Source organism: Callospermophilus lateralis, chromosome 9 (genome assembly GCF_048772815.1).
Source record: "Callospermophilus lateralis isolate mCalLat2 chromosome 9, mCalLat2.hap1, whole genome shotgun sequence".
Classification (NCBI taxonomy): Eukaryota; Metazoa; Chordata; class Mammalia; order Rodentia; family Sciuridae; genus Callospermophilus; species Callospermophilus lateralis.
This window is the reverse complement of record NC_135313.1, coordinates 64,038,500-64,062,661: the sequence shown is the minus strand read 5'-3', so window position 1 is coordinate 64,062,661 and position 24,162 is coordinate 64,038,500. Positions and strand designations below refer to the sequence as shown.

The 24,162-nt window shown below is 33.6% G+C and overlaps 1 protein-coding gene across 5 annotated transcripts in view; it reads right to left on the bottom strand.

The window, feature by feature from the left end:
- Positions 1-24,162, bottom strand: part of Scn9a (sodium voltage-gated channel alpha subunit 9) — an 82,947-nt gene that overhangs the window by 23,239 nt on the left and 35,546 nt on the right. For all 5 annotated transcript variants that reach the window (XM_076866426.2, XM_076866427.2, XM_076866429.2 and 2 more), the window contains 3 exons: positions 22,352-22,828; positions 6,479-6,599; positions 904-1,058 (listed from right to left, as the gene is read on the bottom strand). In XM_076866426.2, the coding sequence (XP_076722541.2) occupies positions 904-1,058; positions 6,479-6,599; positions 22,352-22,828 (753 nt within the window). The remainder of the gene's footprint in view (positions 1-903; positions 1,059-6,478; positions 6,600-22,351; positions 22,829-24,162) is intronic.

The window sequence follows — 24,162 nt, the reverse complement described above, 5'->3', positions numbered from 1 at the left end:
GTTAATGTATTAGACTGTGAGTGTTGCAAAATCGAATTCCAGATCTATGAAGACTGTCTATGAGGCATTGTGTAAAGTCCTTAAGTATTCTGCTTTCAGTATAATGGAATTTCCAGGAGCATATCTAGCTGAATGTGGGCTAATGGGCTTCTAATGGCTCCTCTTTGTCAGGGTCATAGGAATGAAATGCAATTATAAAAAGTGTCAGAAAGATTATAGTTCTCCTAGATCCCTTTTACAAGGCATGTATATATGAACAAGGATAAGAAACATCTTCGATTCTTGCCCTAAAACATTCATTTACTTTCCTCTATAAAAACTGCTTCAGGAGCTGACAGTGCCTATATTTCCCCAGTTTCTCTGGTCACCTGTACTTGCTCTTCCTCCCATGGCATTCTTTATAGCTCAGCAACTTTTAATTTCTTGAATATCTTATGTTGTTTTATGCTTTCTTACCATTATACGCTTGCTCCCTTCAACCCACCTTGACAGGCTGAAAACGTTTATTCTTTCTAGACCTTACAAAGCTTTGCTGTGTACCATTCTGAAATAACAAATGACCAATTGTTTTTTGTTGCTTTATGGATAATATTTACTTACAAATTCATCTCAGGTCTGTGAGCACCATGTATCTCTCTTCCCCATTACTCTATTAGCTCCTGGAGAATATTACCCAAATCAGATCTATCTTTACATTCAAGATAGCAAGAATAGTGTCTGACATGTTGGAAAACTCAGTAAATATTCATTAAGTTCAGCTGAAATTTTGTCCTTGGCAATCTGTAGGGATTTTTTTTTTTTTTTGCCCTTAGGTAAAACAACCTGCCATAATATTTTTATCTTCTAACTCATTTGTTAAAAATACTGACAATCAATTTATTGACTAGGTATCAGATGTCTTACCAGAGCTCCACTGCTGAGGAGGATCATGAGAACAATGAAGCTTTCAAACCAACTGTGTTCAACTATCCGATAGCAGGTTTTCCTGATGTTCCACCAGATTTTTCCTTTCCCTGATTCTATGTTAACTTGGCAGCATGGGAATCTCCGTACACAACCTGGAAAGAAAGACATGCATGCAACATCTTGATATTCAAAACAAGTAAAAAGCTTACACTGTAATATTTCATGAAAAGATTTTTCTGTGATACTTCTTTAACCAAATCATTTCTAACATGTAGGCCTGCCATTTCAAATTCCATTTGGATGTCACCTCTCTCATCTTCTTATTTCCATGGTGTTTTCTGAATATTTGTTAGTTATTTTTATATGTTATTGTTCTCTGTAACTCACTGATTTCTCTTAAATCTCTTCCACACTGTTTAAATCACTTTGATTTAATAAGTTGAATAGATGAAATAAACTCTGAGGGGACTATGTATTTCAGGGTCTTCTTGCTAACAGATTTTCCTAGGTGTAGATCTATTCTATAATTTGAAATGCTTCCACTCTTCTATTAAAAACATTTTCAGAAACACCATCCTAAACAGTATTATAGAAATTAATGGTAAATCCTAAAATTAAGTTCAAAAGAAATACATCTTCGTTGAAAGATGCAAATGAAACTATTTGAAGTATTCTAAATTAAAAACAAATCTGACTTGGGATTTGTTTTTAATTTATAAAATATATTGCTCTATATTGCTCTGAAAAAGTGAGGAAATTTTACTTTAAAATGTTTAGGTTTAGTTCAGACAGTGTAGAAACATTTGAGATGAAATGTTCTTTTTTTTTTTAGTACTGGGGATTGAAACCAGGAGCACTTAATCACTGAGTGACATCCCCAATCCTTCTATTTTTTTTTTTTTTTTTTTTTTGAGACAGGGTCTTACTAAGTTGCTTAGGGACTTACTAAGTTGCTAAGGCTGCACTCAAAATTGCCATCCTCTTGCCTCAGCCTCCAAGTTGCTGGGATTATAGGTGTGAACCACTATGCTGGGCTGAGATGGAATAGTCTTAATAGAAATTTAATGCTTGAGACTTCAGAATTTATGTTCAACCTGAAAACGAAGATTACATGCTGAACACTCTACTTGCTTCAAGTAAAGATTATTGGAAATAAAGTTTCCATTTGTTTAAAAACATTTTATAGTATGGAGTTTTTGTCAGCTTTAAAATTGAAGAGAAACAGTCTTACAAGGAAAGAAAAAACACTATTATACCAATTAGAAAAGTGGGTACATTTTTTATCTGAGATGAAGGTTCATAAATATTGCCCACAGGGTTTAGCACTCACCAGAGATTTTCCCTTTTATTTTGAGGCAAGAGTGCTCAACCGCCTGTCTGGCTTTTATGCAAGAGATTGTTAACTTAGCTGGTTAGTAACATTATCACACACTTCTCTTGAAAGGACTACTAATTAAATGTAAACATAACAGAGAACCTCTCAAACATTTAATGAGTCCCAATAGGTAAATGCTATGTTTTTGGGGTGGTTTCATTAATTTGCTCTCATGATACATTACATAAACTCTAACCTGGGTTTCATCATGTTAAACCCATAATCTCCAATAAAAAAAGAGCCTATTGGTTTCTTCAAAGATAGACTGCTCATTAATAAAAATATAATAGCATAATCAGTATAATTTATGTAAGAAGTTACTAGGAAAAACCCTTTTCTCCATTGTTTCATTAAAATGTCTAAATCCTCTACAATAAATATTTTATTCACACTTTCCTTTCAAAAGAAAGAAAACTGAAAAGGAGCTGGTTATTCTATTATTAAAGTCAGCATTGGTAATTAGTTATTTTGTAAGTTGATGAACTCAGAACATTTTGGTTAGATGAGCTGTTTCCACCTACCAAATTAACAGAAAATACATTATTTTAAGGAAAGGAGGTTATTCTCTTTAACTCAAATTCTGACTATACAATTAATGAATTGTATAATCCAAAAGGAGTACAATATAAAATTAAGGAGAATCAAGGTGACATGTCAAATTCAAAATTTTACAGGCTGCCAACACATGCAGAATGAAGGATAGTAAAGAACTACACGGGCCCTAGGCAAGTAGTCTGCAGTCTAGAATCACAAAACCATGGAACAGAGCTAAGGACAGACATGGCATAAGAGGAAAGAGGAAAGGGGAACTAAGGGACAAGACAAAATCAATAGAACACATTAGTAAGGTGATAGCTACGAAGCTGAGAAGGATCAATGGATGTGAGGCAGAGAATGACGAAATCATTTTAACAATCATCTGCAGTGGAAGCACAGTCACTCATTTATCCATCTTTCTTACTTCCTTTCCTTTTTCTCCTGCTTTTCTGGTAACAAAAATCTCTGGAGGCCAAATGCTGCTATGCACTGGCACTGGTTAGATGTCAGCTCTAGTGGTAGACCAGTCATGAATCATAAGAGTAATTTCCAATGTAAGTAAACAAGTTGACAATTTCCAATCCTGTAAAGTCTAATGTTCTCAAAGTTTTCATGTGGAGACAATATATTCCCATTTCTGAGATCCCCAAATATGAGCTCATCTTTGACTCCTTTCTTTCTTTTGCTTCCTATATCCAGTATATCAGCAAATCCAGCGCCAACTTCAAAATACATTTAGAATCTCATCCTGTCACCAATCCCACCATTCTTGACATAAACTAAGCTTCCATCATCTCTCACCTGGATAATTACTGCAGAGACCTCCAAGAAATCTCCCATCTTTTTCCATTGCTCTCTATCCATCCACTCTTAAGATGGCATATCATGAGATTTTCAAACCAGATTCTTACAATATTCTTCAAAGCTCTTATGATCTGGCCTCTACTACATCTCTTATCTCAAATTTTACCACCCTTCACATCTCTCAGTCTGTTCGATTCATACTGGCCTCTTGGTTTTCATCCAGTGTTATGCATATTTCTGCCTTGGGGCAGTGCCTTTGTTATTCTGCCTACAATAAACTTCCTTCATACATTCACATGGCCCAACTTTACTTTTCCTGAGGTCTCGGATAAAATGTCACCTTAATAAAAAGGCCTTCTCAAGCCATTATGTTGAATGCTAGTAAGTTCCAATCCCTTACCTTTAGTATCTATCCTTTCCTTTTATCACCTTTATATTTTTACATTATTTGAGCAAGGGAACTTGTTTTTATCCACAACTCTATATTCCTCTGGTGCTGGGAACTGGACACAGCATATAGAAGGTGTCTAATAATTCTTTATTGAAAGAAGGAATGAGTAAAAGAATAAGAGGTTGAAAAGTTGAGCAACCTGGCTGCTATTCTAAATTTATCAGGCTGAGTCTCTTAACCAAAGAGCTCTGGTGACTGTATAAAGTGGAGCGTTATCAAAATGATGTGACTAAGAGTTGGGTTCCCGCAATCAGTTTTCAATGACCTAGGCCAAGGTTCAGTTGAAAATGTGTCTTCATGACATCTCTTCTACACCAGCCTCAGGCTCAATTTAAAACTATAACTGATCTCAACATAAATAAATATATTCATTATTGTTTCTCAGGATTTAAAAACAACTTTCGTAAAGTTCTTAAGAAAGAGTATAGTATTAACACTTTCTGTGGAGGTTAAAAATTTTCTAGAGCCCTTTTCTGGTTTGAAGGCTTTATTTGTTTTAAAAACCCAACCTCTTTATAAAGAAAAATCTTCAGCAATGGTCATCATAAAATGGATAAGGGAAATCTTGGTACATTTACATAGATTTAACTATACAAGGTTGCTGCTTATTATTGAGAAACAACCAGACATGTGGATAAAATTCACAAGTGCTCTTAACATGAACAATTACAACAGAAATTCTGTGGGCTCTGCTTACAGCAATGAGTTCAGCAAACACAAAACTTGTAACAACTGGGTATGATGCTCCTTTGCTTCTCACATAAAATGATATTTGGCATATATTTAAATAAAATCCATGTACTTATTGCAGTTTGTAGATATTTTTATTTTTCAGTCACTTTGCTTAATGCATCAGTGTTTTAGAAGACCTCTTAAGAAAGTCTCAGAGACTGAAAGCAAATCAATGACTTCTACAAAAATAGTGATGTTGAAAGTAAGCCCATGAGTAAATAGCAAGTCATTAGTATCAATGCTAGTACAATTTCTACACGGGACTGTTAAAATACTTGAAAACCAATAAGGAGAGCAGAGTGAAAAGGAAGATAGGCATTATGCCAATTAATTAATAAGAATTATTTCATTTGATCTGTCCCATTCTCCATGATACAAATGCTGTTGTTATATCCATTTTACAGATGGGGTACAAGATTTTAAAAATGGGCTCACGGCCTCAGAGATGGTTACTAGTAGGCCAATTGAAAATCATGTTTACTAGGCTCAGATCTTCTGGAAGCCTACTCTAGGTTTGTGTTTTTTATTTAGATGACATAATGCTTATTCAGATAATATGGAACACTTTCCTAGATTGATGTCAAAGTTACCTCTTTGAATAAAACCCCTGGCAAATTTCAAGGGCAGTGAGAAATTGAGTATGGCAGAGAATGAAAAGGAGGGAATAATATTAGAAAAAAAAAAGACTGAGGCCAAATATAAAAGGCTTCACATGTCAGATTATAGACTTTAGATTTTATCCTATAAAACAAGGGTTCCCAAATTTAACCATGAATCAGAATCCTCTGGAGAATATGGGCCCTATCCCCAGTGTGTGTCTAATGAGCTTGTGATTAGAAAGAAGAGGATGAGGCTTTCTCAGCTTTTACCCTTAGAGGCAGGGTAGATCATGATGTTACCAAATAAAGTAAAGAATAGAAGACGCTATAGATTATGTGGAGGAGACCACACTAAATTTGTTTTATATTTATTAACCTTTAAATGTTTTAAGGCAATAGGAGAAGATGACCAACCAACTGTTGTAATCAGATCTAGAACTCAAGAGGGGTTCTGGGGTAAGATTCAACAGCACAGAAATGATTATTCAAGCCATCTCGTAGACTTTAGGAATAAGAAGACACCAAGGGCCAAAAGTGGGGGGATACATTATCAATTTCAAGAGGTGCAGAAAAATAGTCAATAAAAGAAATAGAAGGACTCAGAACTTTTATAAAAAAAATGATGTTGGACTGTGACCTCTGAAACCAAGTGGAGGAAGAGTTCTGAGTTGGGCTGTGGTAACATTATAAGACTGCTCACTGAAGTGTCAGTGAATTTCAGTTTTGATGAAAAGGAGGCAACAGTACCATCTGTCCCATTAACTTGAATTCTAGTGGTTCCACGATGCTTGAATGTGAATTAAGGATCCAGAATGAGAAAGATGAGATTCCCACAGCAGCAGAGAGCTTTACAGTGAATGCACTGTCATTGCAAAGCATTGCTAGTAGAGTAACATAAATGGAGAAACTGAGGCTTAGAGAGGTCCAGTGACTCACCTTTAAACAGTCACCAGGGAATCAACATGGAATGGAGCCTCATGACTTTTTGTAAACACGATCCTCCCAATTAGTACTAAGTATTAAGACAAAACACAAAACACCAATAAATGTTGGTGTTTTAATTTTTTTTCTTACCATCTGTAAAACAGGCTTCTGGCTCATCTGAATTTACAGGTTCAGCCTCGGCTTCCTCTCCTTCTCCTGGCAGAGGGTTATCAACTGTGCTGCACTCAGAGGAACTCGATTGGCTTAATCTCTGAAAAGGAATTGACCACCCCCCAGAGAGATCATTTAGGGTTCATTCAAGTCCTACATATAAGCCCCATTTAATAATCAGTCATGCAAAGTGTTATGAAGAAAGTTTCACAGTAAGATGGCCATACAAAATGTATAAACACACATTGAGGTCAAGGAACCTCACAATGCATCTGTACTTGATCTTTCTATCTACACATCCTGGGAAAAATACATTGTATTTTTATGAAGCTAACAAATATTTGGACAAAATTCTCATAGGCAATATTTTGATGTTAACTATGTGGTAAGTCACTGGCCACATCTTATTATTATTTTATGTTTAATATAAATATATATATATATACTTATATATATATATAAACAGTAATTATTTTAATACAACGAAGAGCCTAATAGAAATAACATATAAGTAACAAATTGCCAATTCTGCATAGTTGGAAGGTCATATCCAACAGTTGGAACAAAAAGTTTGCAAACATTAAGATAAAATAATAGCATAAAATAAAAGCTAAACATTCTCTATTTCTTGAATTAAAAAAATATGTAGCAGGATGATATAGATAGAAGGTCTCTAAAGGAGACCTGCCAAATCAAATAATGCATACAAATCAAAATGTGAAGGACCATACCAACACTATCCATTGTATTTTAAAATTTTAGGATACAGTAGGACAGATCATAATGTATTATTTATAATGCCAAAAGAGTGGATACTAAAGGGAACACCCCATGCAAACTCTGAAGCAAAGATTCAGTGAAATCAAACATGGCAGACTGATACACAGAACAATGAATTCAGTGTCATTATTATGATCATCTAGCTGATCATAACAAGCAACTCCCCCCAGAACTATGAAAACACGATGTCTATACACACATACATGGGAGTTTTTATAGCAAATACATACAGAAATTGTAGCAAAACTCTGTCAAATTTCCTTAATCTTGTTTTACAAAGAAATAGAGCAACATATTAATGAAAGTGTTCATTTTTCATTTTCATTTGTTAAATGACATGTGATTATGTAAAGCTATTAGTTAATACCACTCATGCTTTTCTCATTAAGATTACAGCTGTAATTTTGGAGCATAGGTAAAGCAAATGCAAGTACTAAGACAAGGAATTGTTCACTTCAGTTAAATTGATGCTTCAATCTATTAATCTGCATTAATATCAGAGGCTCATTCTAAATTATTAATTTTTAGAGAGTGATATAGAATCTAGAATATTTTTATGAATATCACATTAAATTCTTAGTATTATTATCATACAACCTCATTGAAAGTGGCATTGATGGGGGAAGGATAGATGAGAGGTATTAGGATGGGATATTGATCAAATTGTGTTCTATGCAGGCGAAAATGTACTATAATAAAACCCACTACTCTGTATAATTAGTGAGTACCAATAAAAAAATTTAAGTGACACAAGTAATGTACATAAAGAATAACTTAAGAATAAGTCCTTTTTATACATGTTTAGCCTCGAATAGCACAGATGAATTATTTCTACTAGGTTGAGGAGTTTGTTCAGAGTATCAGTTATGAATAACATTGATATAAAAATTCATTTAAAATGAACTTTTAAAACTAAATTAATTTAAAGTTACTTTAAAGTAAGAAAGGGAAAAAATCAATTATAACTGAATATTCTATAAAACTTAATGCTATAAAATATACATTAAGTCAGGAAAAAACATTGAAAAATCTTAGATATACTAATATTATTATTGTGTCAATTATCACAAAAACTGTTTTTTTCACCATATCAAAAAGACTGTAATTATTTGATATAATTCTCACCTGTAAGTGAACTGTCACTAAGGAACTGGAAGAGAAGACTCTATGTTTCTATGGTGCTGAGATGAAGTCCTATAACCCTGAAAATAACTACTGGCAAAACAGTAGGAAGAATTGCTAATAGAAGAATATCAAGGACCTCTCTGGTACTAGCCAAAATATTAACAATAGAAATAGTGGTTTTTCTCTCAACAGCCAACAACTTTTAAATAAAATTTTATCTGCAGAATTCTTACAGTCTAGATTAATGAAAGCATATTCAATATCAGGGTGACAGAGTAGTCAGCATAAATTATAATTAAAATAGATCACAAATCAAATAACTGTGGTCAATAGATTTTTAGATAGTTAATGCTTTCCTGCAAATGCATCAAGTATTCACATAGTAGCTATTTCAGTACTTTATATAAAATTAAATATATATAATACACATATCTTAGCAATGGAGACTGTTGAAGTCTAATCTATTCACCCTTTGAAATCTACACTTTTTAAGGTACAAGTTTCTTTAATGGGGTCCTAAAAGTATGTCTTTAAATAGAAGGCTAATATCCTGAAAATTTGTTTCATTTATTTTTACTACACAGAAAAGATCATGCCAACTATATATGTCTTTCTATATAACTAATTTTACGATTGCCTTCATTTTTATAAATTTGATCTTTTTATTTAGTTTTCTTTGTGGTTTTGGAAAAGAAAGAACATGTTATGTTAAGAGAAGTGAAATAAATATTTTAGTATGATGAAATGTCATTTTGATATCACAATTGACCTTTCTGTAATTTTCAAAGAGGTTTGATTTTTGACATAAAATTTTCTTTTTCCATTTTACTTACTTTTTAACAAAGATTTTTTTTTTAACCTTTGGCAGTCTTCATACAAATAAAATTAAAACTAAGCATAGACCCAAGAAGGTGAACTCACTGTTGTAAGGAATAGAAAGAGTTCCACAGTTACATTCTTTCCTTTTATTGAATAAGGTGATTTGAGTATACCTTCTAAAATTCTTCCTTTTCTTTTTATAAAAACAACACATTTGATTCAAAAATTTTAATCTTTCAATATTCTTCAATGTGTATCCATTAATCGTGGTAGTTCTGAAGCAATGCTTACCTTAATGATGAACTTATGCAGCTATCTAAGAAGCCCCTTTCTTTTATTGAAAATATGATTAAATTAAAACCTTTATTATTCTTTTTGATTGGCTTGAAGGTGTGTTTTCTACAAGATTATGTGTGAGTAGAGACATTATTAAATATGTGTCTTAGTAGAAAATGCCCTACGTCAGTCACTTACTAATTTATTACTGATATTTCCTGAGATAAGCATTAATATTACAAGGCTATTTCATGTTGTTATGAGTGGTAGTTAATGCTAGCCAATAATTTCTAGTTCCAAGAGGAGTGAAGAAATATTATCTAAGGACCTAATGATCTGCCACTCAAAAGCAAAATCCATCAAACACAGCAGCCCTGTAGAGAACACAGAACCTGAGAAAAATCTTTCTCAAAAGGAGGACTGACATTGAAAATATCTCAGAGATGTTACATTTAAAGTACATAACATAAGGCTGCTTCCTTCAAAACAGCAAATGAATATTCTTTAAGGAGCAGAGCCTAGAATAGTTATTTCACTTGAGCATCAACACAAAGATACAAAATAGACAGCAAGAAGGTTGAAAGAAGCAAACTGAAATAAAGGTATTGGCACAAAAAAGAAAAATTATGGGAGACATTAGTAATAAGTTAAGCTCCATTATGTATCAATAAGCAGGAAAAACAATTTGATTAGGTTCAAGTTCATTATCACTCATCTGTAATGATATTCCAGAATCATTAAGGAGGAAAATAAGGTTCAGAATAAAAGATCACAAGGACTGGGGTTGTGGCTCAATGGTAGAGCATTTGCCTCCCATGTATGAGGCCCTGGGTTCAATCCTCAGCACCACATAAAAATAAGTAAACAAAATATAAAAGTCACAAAAGAGGAAAAAAAGAACAATTCCAGAATAAAAGATCACAGTAGTCTTTCTCTACTTTACAAGTATCATGGTTTTTTAAAAGCCGTTGGAGAAACACAAGCTTTATTTTTGCATAGCCTTTTTCAATTAGAGATCACCTATGATATTATCACTTGTGTTTTCCATCTGGAATGTAATGAAATTTAGTTTCTTTATCTGATTTAGATTTCTGGACCCTCAATCTGTTTCTGATATGTCTGAAATTGCCCGTGTTAAAAAAGTACTCTAGATATTCTTGATCAATGGAAATATAACATTATTTTCTTTTCTGTAATCAGGATTCTCATATTCACTGACTTAACAGATAATGTTTGGCTTATTTACAAGTTGCAACAAAATATTGGCTCACATTATAATTATGGGTAGCTAAAATTCTGCTTTTTCAAATCAAGGGCAAGAAAACAGATTTTTTTTCTTTCCCTAGTGTTCTTTTGTTGTTGTTGTTTGTTTGTTTTTATTTTTGTTTTTGTTTGCCAGCAGAGGAATCTTGTATAGAATCACAGGAAACAGCTGCTCATCCCTCAGGAAATGCACTTCACAGTTCCCTCACAGGGTCAACGTGGAGATAGAGGAATAACAAGGTCACATAGTGGTCACCACCAGGGACATTAAATATAAAACCAATGGTTTTATCGAAAGGTCTTATTTTTCCCAGAGTCTTCCACCTAGGACACTTTCAATCCATTAATATGACAACGGAGAGAATTAAACATAAGACATTGAATATAAAGCAAACAGACAAAAACAGTAACATTTGGCCACACAAGAAGGCTGGACTCTCAGTTTCTTAGCTTCTAAGGAAAAGGGACAGGGCATTCACCAATAAAGTCTTGGAATACAAGGCACCAGTCAGTAGTCAAGGGCTCTGTGCCCAGTCACCAAAATGTTCTGCTGGTTGTTTTCAAAAAACAAGTATTGAATTAACTGGAATACAGTATTTCCAATTAGAAGTGTTCTGTAAACTCTGGAAACAAACATTTAAACATTGCTACTACTGAGACCTGCTGGAAAATTGCAATAAGTGGGTAAACAAGGATTGTAACCTAAATAAACCTGAAGGCAGAATGTGAGGTTAAAGTGTTGGTTCTAAGATTTGAACTTGTTAAATATTGTTGGTAATTTTAAACAAACCAGAAAAAGAAAGAGAGAGAGAGAGAGAGAGAGAGAGAGAGAGAGAGAGGTAGAAAGAGAGAAAGAAAGAAAGGAAGGGAGGGAGGGAGGGAGGGAGGAAGGAAGGAAGGAAGGAAGGAAGGAAGGAGCCACCTGCACATTGAAATAGTTTTATTATCTTCAGAAACTACTAATAATGATGACAGACAAATAATGAAGACAGACAAATTTCACTGAATGGTCATTTAAACACGTAGATTTCTAATATTGAAAACATAAGGCAAAATAAAAAGTTTACATGAATAATGTGTCTCTCCTAAATTTTATGTAGGCAACTTCTGACAATGTTCTGTATTTAACTCATTGTTTATAACTGAAATATTCAGTTTTTATTTCATCAAAAGATCATCTGTTAACATACACATCTTTCCTAACATTCTTTGTTGAAAAAAATAGTAACAATAATTTATGAATTTACAACATGCACATGTATATGTAAATATAGATGTAGGTAAGTATATTTCTGAAAAGAGTTTTCTCAGATGTAATGATTTTTACCTATATACATGTAGATATTGTTGTATATTTGTGAGTCTCTATTTAGGATCATTAAAGACAATTTTCTACATTGTGAAATAAAAAATTTCTTCAAGAATATTAGCTCTAGGGGCTGGGGATGAGCGCGATAATGCACTCGCCTGGCATGCGTGGGGCACTGGGTTCTATCCTCAGCACCACATAAAAATAAAATATAGATATTGTGTCCACCGAAAACTGAAAAAAATAAATATTAAAAAATTCTCACTCTCTTCTCTCTCTCCCTTAAAAAAAGAATATTAGCTCTAAATTATAACCAATTATAAATAGAAAAATTATCTTTTTTTAACTTAAGATCACCTTTAACATTAATTTCAAGTTTCAGTAAACACAGCAATAATTTTTTTTCCATTGTAAATTGTTAGCATTACTATTCATAGACGGTATCAATTTCAGGATAAAGTTTTGCTTTCATCATTTCACAATGGATAACAAATAATACGAACATTTCAACAATGATAGAGAAATTCAGAATATGAACTGGATTATAAAAAAAGGCAAGATTCTCATTAACATATATTTTTCCTCATTAGAAACAATTAGAATTAAAACTTACTAAAAAACATGATTATATATCTGAGTAATATATACTTTAATAATTTTTAGAAATATTAGAAAAAGCAACCCACACTAGTGCTCTAAGTTTAGCAAAAAAAAAAAAAAAATGTTTTCTATCTCACTGAAAGATTTAGTGCTCACTTCACAATCTGCTGTATTTAGACCTCCTAACTGCTTAGGTCTACTCCAGTCAGAAAATTATACAATTAGAAACTTATTCTCATCAGTGAGCAATATTGGTTCTGGAATCAAACATTTTAAGCACTTATCTCTCATGCATAGGTGGAATCTATTGTCTTTTAGTTGATGCAACTTATATATGAGCAAATAAAACCAAATGTAAATTATTGAATTGATTAAAAAAATAATGTCTCAGAGATCACTGTGCTTAAAATCATTTAAAAATGTACTGAAAGTTTATACTAGAAGCTAAAGTAATATAGCTCTCCCCTGAACTTCATAGCTGTGTTCAGAAAGCAGCTGAATCATATGAATCTTAAATCCCTTATATGTTAATATGGGAGTAAAAATGCAATGATCATTTTTTGCTCTGAATTTATGCTTATAGCTGAAAAATTTCTCCCACAAAACTTGTTTTTAATGAAGTTCTAACCTACTAAATTTAAAGTTGATAGAGATTTTCTTTTTAACTAAATGTTGCTTTGTTACATTCTGTATCTTACTTTTATAATCCATCCAATAAAAGTCTACAGATCATGCACTTGAAATCACCTAAGGACATGAAAAATATGTCAAAAAAGTCATCAAGAGAATCACAAAGAATGATGGAATTGCTCCCATGACATGCTGTGATGTCAATTCATCTATTGAACAATCGCTTATGTTTCTACTTTCTTGCAATGGATCAGGCAAAATAGATTTTGTAGCTGAACAGCATGCAAGACACTGAAAAAAATATCATATATGTATTATGTTTTTAGGTAACCTGTGTAAAAGTGGTCACATATGTGTCTGCCTGGTTAAAGCACCGATCTGCATCCTTGAATGATCCAGTTTGATTTTACCCCTGTGAGAAGTAAGAAGGGTAGTTACTGAAGTTTAGAAAGGCGGCATGAAACAGAGCGTTCAGTCAACTGTGCTTTAACAAGTTTAACATCATGTACCTGTAGATAGAAATTAGTTATCTGTTTGAAAATACTTCACATTAAGTAATGTATTTGGAACATAGTAGTAAGTTTAAATATAATAATAGACTTAATCAAAAAGTTACATAATTATATTATTTGAGAGATAAATTTAAATACTATAATGTGCTGATGCAAATCTTTTACATTCTGCTTGCTCTTCAATACAATCATCATTTAAAAACAGGTAATATACAGTGTGGAGTGGGGTAAGAGTAAATTGTATAAATTGGAAAAGCATATTGTAAAATTGGGATTTCTTGTTTTACCTTTAATTATCACATTTTGTTAACTTTGACATTCTAAACATCATTGCAGGAAAGTGATGTTTCAGACTTATTGAACTATAAACAGTAAGAAACATTGATTTAAATATATAAGATCAATATTTCTTTCTCTTTTTTTTTTGGCAAGTGAACAAATCCCTTAAAGATGCAAAGATTTTTAGAAAACTGGCAGCAAAAAAAAAAAAATGGTTTAAATCATTATGTTGAAGAGTAATTCTACTTTAAAAGAATCTATGAGTAAAATACAGGATCAAAGGCCAGCTTCCTCCCAAAACACAACTGTAAGTCAGACCTAGATCTTGCTGAGTCAAATCCATTTTTGGAAAAGATTGTATTTTCTAAAGTTCAGGAATAAGTAAAAACCTAAACTATTCTTTTGTAGACTAAAACTTTCTCTTTCAGAAAAAGACTTTGAGAAAAAAAATCAATAGATAGATAGACCTAATGATAAAGGAAGAAAAACCACCATTACAGCAAAAGGATATAAAATATTTAACATTGATTACTACAGATCTTTAAACAATTTTATTTTGTCAAATCAGTAGAATACACCCATTTCTTAACAAGAAAGCACATTTAAGTTTTTCCAAAGATGATGGCTTTCCAAGTTGAATACTCAATAGATGAATGAGTGGATGGATAAATGAAAGAGTGAATCAGGTGAACCATATGTATGTTTGCTCTTCTGCCTGAGATTTCCTTCTGACACATCTGCCCAGTGAATGTATCTCCATACTTTAGGGGCTGGCTCAAGGGACTCCCTACTCATGTGCTCCAGCCTGATACAGTCCCTTGCTCAGGGCATCCTCAATGGATTGGCTTGTTATTCTGTTATGTATGGAATGTGCTTTGCTTTGTTTTATGGTATAATTGTTTGCACAATTATCTTAGGTGCAAATTATTAAATTGTAAACATCTTCATGTTAATGATTACTTTCTATTTACCTTTGAAGTATATGAGGTTTTAGTGTAGTTTTTTTGGGAACCCAATATTTATAAAGAGCCAAAAATATTTCATGGGTATAACTTGGGAGAGAGAAAACTACACCTGTCATAATGCTGGGTACATAGTCATAAGAAAATTTCAAAACATTCTCTTGCCATACATAAATACAATAAATACATGAAATAATACTAAGTAGCCTAGTATTAATACAGGTAACTAATAAGGGTTACATTAATAGAATAGTTTGTTTCACATTTTTATTTGCCTTTATTTTACAATGAGCTATGTGAAATTTCTACTTTATGTAGGTAAAATGAATATTGAAGTTTCTTTTTGCTCAACTCAATATATTCTTATTTTGTATATTTTTCTAATTTAATAAGTAAAAATTAATTTTTCCTTCTTGGTAATTTTATATGGCTTTATTTTATTTTATTTTTTAGTTTTACTCATTTTTTAGGTATACATGAGAGAAAAGTGTATTTTCACATATTATACATATATGTAGTATAACTTATTTTAATTAGGACCCCTTTCTTGGGTTGGACATGATATGGAGTTTCACTGGTCATGGATTCATATATGAACATAGAAAATCTATGTCCAATATGGTATAATGGGCTACATGTTTTCCCAAGTTATATCCAGTGTCTACATCTTTTAGAAAATAAACTTACTTTCCTTCAATTTTTTTGACATTTTTGTAAATAATATTTCCTAAAGAAATTTCTTCTCAAAAAGGAATAATAACCAGGAGAAGTACAAATATGGGAGAAGCATATCAAACACTACTAATATCTTTTACAGTGTGTCCTACTAAGACAGTCCACATTTTAATCAAGGTGGCAATATATGCAGATAAATGTCCTGCTTCTGCCAGGCCACCTTGCTTTTAGGGGAGACTGTGTCTCACTGCTGTTGCCAATAGACACAAGCCATATAGTCAGCCGAGGATCTCTGGGAAAGCTTCAGCTTTCCTCAGACTAGTGTGACAAGCACCTCCTCTGCCTCTTTTTTCTTTCCTTCTCTTTCCTGCCTGGAAATTGAACATAAATATGGCTACATTCTATCAGTCATATATGAAACTGGGGATTAAATAGAAGAAAGCCACATGTGAAGACTGGAGCCTTGAACATGGAAGCCATGTGGACCGCTGACCTCCAGACCTTGTTAAATATGAAGGTAGAATATTCGGTCTAGTTATGCCAATGTATTTAGGTGTTCATTATATGCAGCCGAACAGAACCTTGACTTACACAGGATACAAAAGTAATGCCAGAAAAAAGCTGCATATGTGGGGATTGCTCATGCACCATCAAGTAAAGTAGTTTTATTCAAATAATTGGAGTCTGAATGGATAGGTATAGTTTAGTGCACCAGTGAGTGGGAGTACTCTACAGCCTATAAAGTTTAATTGTGACAAATGATATAATAACTAGTTAATTTTAATAAACACAACTCCCTGAAAAAGCATGAGGATTCAAAAACACAATGAGGGTTTCTTTAAAAGAAACAATGCCAAATTTGTTTAATGTTTTTCTGTAATAAGACAATAGGTCATGTAGACAAAGGAAAAGATTTAAAGTCAATGAACTGAAATTCAGTGATGCTTTTTAAAGTTATTTCATCATTTTTTTCAATGATGCTTTTGAATCTTATCAGTCTCATTAACAAACAAGAGAGAGTGAAATAAGCCTTAGAATTACTAAGAACCTAATAGCTACTGCAACGGGGATTTTACCAGACATGAATATATTAGGAGTGACCACTAGGGCCTGGATTTGGTCCAAAGAGTCTGTCATATTTATTAACAGTTTGCATGAGAAAATATGGCATTTTATTATAATGTACTATTATATTTTATACAAATATATATATATATATATGTATATATATATATATATATATATATACATATATATATATATGCACACACTCATATACACATAACAAATGCTGTAATATATAAAGTATACTGGTAATATTGAATGAATGGGAAGGGAAGAGTTATTTAGTTTTGAGATAAAAAGTATTATAGGATTTAAAATCAGTTCCATAAAGAAGACAATGAGATAATTTTGAGGAAACAAATTTAAATACCCAAAATATAAAAATTGAGAATGATTTCAGAGATAAACTATAACCTAATGAATCAGCATTAAGTAATATTAGAAGTGCAATTAGGAGTGCAATATTAGAATAAAAATGAACCAGCAAATGCATAATATCATTTTAAGGGAATATTTGATTCTAAATTGAACCATTATAGAGAGGTAATAGAAAATAATTATATTCCTACTCACTCTCCTGTCTTTCTGTGGCATGCAAGATAGTGACTAAAGCTAGGACTTCAAATTTTAGAAAGCCCCAGAAGCATAAGGAAGTAATAGCATCTTTTCTCATTGTTTTAGTCTCAGTCTCTACAAATACAGATTAATTACATGGACTATATAGGATTATAATGAGGAGAAAAATTTTATAATGTGAATTAAAGTGGCTAGTCTACATATTTCCTTTTGCATGTGTGCGTGAGTTCTTGCTTTTCTGGCATTGCTGCAGGTGATCAAGTGTCCTCTTAACTTTCTGTGCTCCTTGCTGTGTAGTAGATGCTGTGGAGAGCAATTCAGATCCCACTCTCTGATGAGCCATTGATTCTTTCAGCTTCCAGAAGGGTTAGATGCAGATGGCTCACCGCCTAGTCCTTCTTTGGAAATTGTCATGGAACAGAGGTGCTGCCTTACCCTCTTCCCTTAATTTGGGTCTATGCCAAAGTGTCATACTATTACTAGGGACACTGTAGGATCAACCAAGACTCTGTTGTAATTATAGCACTTCAACTTCCCCCTCTGCCCAACCATCTGGAATTCCTCACTTTTGATAGATGTTAGGTATTGTTCCTGAGAACACTGCTCATTAAATCTCCTACACAGAGATTTCTCTTTCATAATAATCCCATGATTAATGTAAGTTAACATACAAAATTCCAACCTGTCTGCAGCTCTGATTTTTTTTCTTAAGACATGTTAATAAATACCTACAATTCAGTTTCACTTTGCTGTCCTGCAAGAATCTCAAAACTAAGTGACCCCAAACTAAATGCTATATCTTCCCTACCCCATAAATTTTATCTTCTTTCTGCATATTTTAAGAGTATCGATATCCATTCAGTCTTCTAAGTCAAAATATTTTGTATGGATTGTATCCTCTCAAAAAGATACATTAAAATTCTAATTCTGGTACCTTTGAATGTGATCTTATTTGGAAATAGGGTCTTTGCATATATAATCAAGTGAAGTTGAGGTCATTAGTGTGGATTCTAATCCAATATAACTGGTGTCTATAAGAAGAGGAGAAGACAGAGACACTGAGGGGAAATAACACATCTAGAGGGGGACAGAAATTGTGGTGATGCAGCTGCAAGCTGAAAGGATTGTCAGAAACCACCAGAAACCAGGAAACTCAAAGAAATCTGAAGATTCTTCCTGGAATCTTGGGAAAGAGTGTGGCCCTGGTGAACCACTGATTTCAGACTTTCAGCCACCAAAACTGCCAGACAAAAATATCTGTTGTTTTAGTCATCAAGTTTGTTTCCTAAGCACTAAGACACTAATACATTGTTCAAACAGTTCATGACCTTATATCCAGGCCCTGGGCTCTTACATTTTAACTTATAAGTTAAGATAGATTTGTATTGCAGCTAAGTGAGAACAGGACATTTTCCCTTTGGAAATCAACACAGTGCCTGGAGCATAGCAAGTTGCAATAAATATTTATTGAATGAATGGATACATTTCATGCTTCACTTGAGGTCCATAATGAGGAAACATTCCATTGCCGGTGGTAAGATCTGCGCAGTGTGTTAATGTTTGCGTTTTGCCTTAAGGGCTGCCCTGCTCCTCGGTAGGAGGCTGACTGAGAGAAGCTGTCAATTCAGTGCTGACATTCTGAGAAGCAGCGACAGGAGACTTAGTCTCATGGATATACTCCAGATGACCATATGCCTTCTTGATTCAAAGAGACTGTTCTGATAAATGTGGATGTTCTGCTGCCACCTGTTTTCTCAGAAATGTTTAAATGAACCTTTCAATTGAACTCATTTCTTGGTAAGATGTTTTACTATTAAATATTCTGACTTGATTCTGGAGTGTACATTTAACTACGTACCCGCCATGGAAATCTGCCTTCTCGAGAGTTAGTGTTAAAGGTAGATTGAAATATCTCTACAACGTATACTGGGAAATGAGGTACTAGGTCATACAGACAGGGGATTTTAGGGAGAAAGAGGGAGAGGTGTCAAATGCCATTGACGTTCTTTCCCTTTGTTGAAAATACAGGTCTTTAAAGAGTCAAATGCGAAAGACATAACAGCACCTGAGTAATCAAAATGATATATCAGGAACATGAATCCAAGTCAGGGAAGAAGGTAGGTTCACTTCCCACGACAACTCCATCCATCACAGCAGTCACTAGGAACACTCTTGGTAAGGATTCAGAGGTTGCATTCAGATTTAGGCAGACTTCAGAGACTATGTCTAGAAAAGGCCTTTGTAACAAGCTCCCCAAATGTCTTCCACACACTAATTTGTGAACCACTGCCCGACATCATATTACCTCTTGTAAATTCTTTTCATATCAAATAGCTCTTGACTGTGTGTGTGTGTGTGTGATGATCCAATTCTATACTTACAACAATTGTTCGTTGAACACTTACTTTTTGACAGACATTGTCTATTAGCCTTGTAATCTTCATTGCATTTCTATTTTACACGTAAGTAAACTGAAAATAAGCCGTTTTTTTTCCCTCTCTCTCTCTTTGTGTGTGTGTGTATGTGTGTGTGTGTGTGTATTTTTTGTTGTTGTTGTTTTTACTGTCTTAATGAACTACTCCAGATAACGGAGTTTGTAAGAATCAAAGCTAGGATTTGAGGCAAGCATTCTTTCTTGAGAGCCTGTATTCTTAATCATGCCCCAAGGAAATTATCAGGACCCAGATGACCTGAATGTAAGGAATTCTGAGTTACATTTTATTAGGTAATCTAGATCTGCCTCTCTGGCTCATCAAGTCTCATCAGGAATGTGACAATCGGGATTTTAAAGACATCTAAGAGATGGAAACAAGAAGAAAGTACAAAGGAGAAAATAAGCAGTTTGAAAAGCTGGAAATTCAACTGGGAGCAGAAGATCATGGGAATTAGAGCAGGGAAGGTTCACACAGAGGGGATAGAGATACTTTAGATAAAGAAAATTTGCATTTCATGGGTTTAAACTGAAGCGCAAAACAAAACAATAAAGGAAAAGTTGTTCCAGAAACATTCTAATCTTAAACAGCTGGAAACGAAGATCCCAGACACATGGATTTCCCAGTTGACTATAGCTTAATATTTCTGAGCTATCATTTTCTATAGATGTTGAAACTTCCTCCTTGCTCTGTTCTAGTATATTGTCTAGTGGGTTTCAATGTCCTGAAGGTGGCACACTTCAAGATGATTTTTTGGAATGTTTCATGGGAGAGGTGGCAGAGTAACTTAATCAGTAACAGTAACAGTCTATTTCAGGTACCAAAATACTCAACAAATGAAATCACTTTGGTTTACTCCCTGCAACTCCTGAAGTGCTTCAACACCTAGAGTCCTGAGCTTGCACAGAGAGTGATTGTCTGACAGGCAACTGAGGTTTTTCAATCTTTTAAAATCTTTCTTCATTCAAAAATGGGTAACTGAGTTAATTTCCCTTTCTATATGAAACCAAGCTCATATACCTGCTACCATGAAAGTGTGCAGAATCTGAGATTCTACCTTTAAGATAAAATAAATAACTTTTCAAAGCATTATTTATTCTATATAAAGGACTTAAAATATAAAATATTTTATTCCTTATTTCAGCATCTTGGAAAAAATTTCATTGACTAAATAAAAAGTTCCATTTAATCACTTATTCACACAATATGTAAGCACTGAGCATTTACAATATACAAGAAATATATATGACTATATATATATATGTATATATACATATATATATATAATATACTATATATAGTTCATGATTAATAGGTAGTTCATCATTATTCCATATAACCTTCTTTTCTATATCCACTGTAAACTCACAGAGAGCAGGTCTTGGTGGGGTTAAATAGATATAAGATGTTTGGCAAATATCTGTCAACTAATTTTTAATGTGACCTAAAGAAAGAAAATTATTTTCAAGCAAGTAAATCTTGCTTGAAGCATCTTTTAAGCAATGACATAAAAAATAATTTATGATACTATTTACTTGTGGTAGTTGTATTTCATCGTAGTAAATTATATAGGTAAGATGGGTAAAGAGGACCCAAAAGAAAGCTTTTAAAGATGTTCCTGTTCTCAATGAGTTTAAAGTACAATTTGATGCAAACCATAATTTCAAAAACATTAAAACGCAAGAGTAAATAATAAATCCAAGAAAGACAGTATCGGATTAAAAATGAGAAAAGATTCCATCCATTTGGGCAGAGATTAGATACAATGGGAAATACCTTGGAACACTTTGGGTATTTTTCTAAACACTTTGAATATTAATGTAAATTATAGTTTAAATACTCAGTTTTATAGATGAAGAATCTGAGGACTATGCCTTGAAGAATGAATATAGGATTTTGGCTGCAGAAGGAAATCACAAGCATGTCACACAGGTAGAAAGTGTCTATGATCTGAAAGGAAGACTGGTCCAGGTGATGGTTCTACAGCTGAGCATGAAGACATACAGCTGGTTAAAGCTCCTGGAGGCTCTAGGGTGGTGGCCTTATATACAATGCATAATTCAGGAGAATTTGGAGATCATAAACACATCATGGGGTGATGTGTTTAAGATTAAATCTGAGTAAAATTAACCTAATAAGTGAATTAGGGTAGATGGAAAGTAGTGGCAGAGGGACCAATAGAGACTTCACTTTCAGTGGCCGGGGCTGGCAATGAGTATGAAGATGATGATGAAGGAGAGGAGAGGTGCATTCAATAGAATGTGGAAGGACTCTGATGTGACTTTACAATTGGTAACATGGGATGAAGGATGATGAGAAGATCAAAGATACCCTGTGCTTTCAAATACAGCAAAGTAAGATTAAATTGATTACTAACAATCAAGAAGAAAACTTTATCGGATGAACCTTCAGGACATTGTGTAAACTCACCCACACATTCTCCATTAGCCTATGTAATGTTGGAAAAAACTGAGGACAACAGACATCTGAAATTTGATTCATGTCCTACTAGTTGATAACATGGAACAATGTGTGTAAAGCAGTCTTACCTCTTTGCTGTAGTCGCTGTCTGAATCACTGCTAAGTTCCTCAGTATTCATATTTTCCAAATCAGATTCTCCAGGTGCAATTGGCACTGTCACTGTGAGGCTGGGATTATGAATAAACGATTGACAATCGCTTCCTTCCATCAAGCTTCTGTCCACACTGCTTCCAAACCCGCTGGTTTTATCTTTTCCCTTGAGGAAGGGGTGATCTTTGTTCATTTCAGCAAGTGTACGGTTTGAGATATAGTTGTGTTTTTTGCCATTTAGATCTTCTGCTCGTCTTATCTCCCTGGACATTTTTGGCTTTTTGGAAAATGTTTTTAAAATGAGTTCACGCAAGGTCTGTTTCACATAATTTATTCCCTTTTTGATTCTGGCCACAGCAATCTGGAGGTTGTTTGCATCGGTGTCTTCCTCAATTGCTGTGAGATTGTCAGAACTAAATGAACTCAGCAATAAAGCCAGAAATAAGTTCAGAACCTATAGCAGGGTAAGAATGGGAGGCAGAGAAATAAAGAGACAGGAAATAAAAAGTAAGCAAACTTTCCTGAAATATAGGCCACAAAACAAATCAGAAAAAAAAAAAAAAATCCCCGAACCTTCTCACCCACAGACCACAATGTGTGAGAGCAGTGGAGGAGAGGGCAAAATCCTCATTACTCACTCCATACACCAGAGAACTGAGAACTTTGGAGAGCAGTGTAAGCCATACCCATGAAGAATTACAGTGGGGAGCACAAAATGATCCCTCAGCATCAAGGTAGGTCATTTCTAAGTCCATTTCTGCAGCAGGAGTCCCTTTGTCAAATTGCATTTAGTAAACTTTAAAAATTCTCCTAATACTCATTTATAATTTCTACTTATTTCCAATGACAAACAAATAAAACAAGCAAATTGGCTTATTGTTATACTCAGGTCATTCAGACCAAGATCTGTGTTCACTTATCCCAGAATAATAGTGCCATTTATTTCAACAAAAGAAACACATGATACTTACAGAGCTCCTATAATAAAGCATTTTGCCGATTTTTTGTGCCAACTTGCAAATTGAAGTGACTTTTAAGGGACAGAAGAGGACCCATGCATTGGACTTATTCTTTTGAGATAATGACACTAACTGGCTTAATTTCTTATCATTTTGGCCCTGGAAGAGCTACAAAAGAAGTCACTACAATGTCTATCCTTGAAAAAAAATGTCCTGTTTATGAACAAGACCATTTCCATTTTTCCTCCCTGAAATAAGATCCAGGTGAACTCAACAATGTTTTTAAAGAAGAAGAATAATTTCACATAGGGTAGAAAATGCATAAATTATATTTAAACATTATATTATATAAAAAACAAAAAGGAAATTGAATTACTATTTGATTAAATCTTTTCATGACTAAAATCATCCACCTCTCATTTTAAAAAAATCAAAATCACACCTGAGAAGAAAGGACTCGCCCTTGATTTTAGCCACAACTTAAACACTTTGTGAGATGTGTAAGTATGAGAGAGCAGGTTGAAACTGTCAAACAAAGTTCTCGGGGTAGGGAGCTATGAATCATAGAAAACAATTTTGATGATCACTAACAAATTCTAAAATAGTTTATTTTAATTCTAGCCTTTTCATGTGTTACTATGAAATATATGGTTGCATATGTTCGTGTTTTAACAGGAATATTGATAATGTAAGTCTGTTAAATCATTATTGTACTTGACCTACGCAAGCATCAGCACACTTCTTTTCAGTACAGTGTTTTTGTTGTGTCATTTCATTGAAAGCAGATTCTTTTACTCCAAAAATCCTAATAAGACAAATTTTATCATAA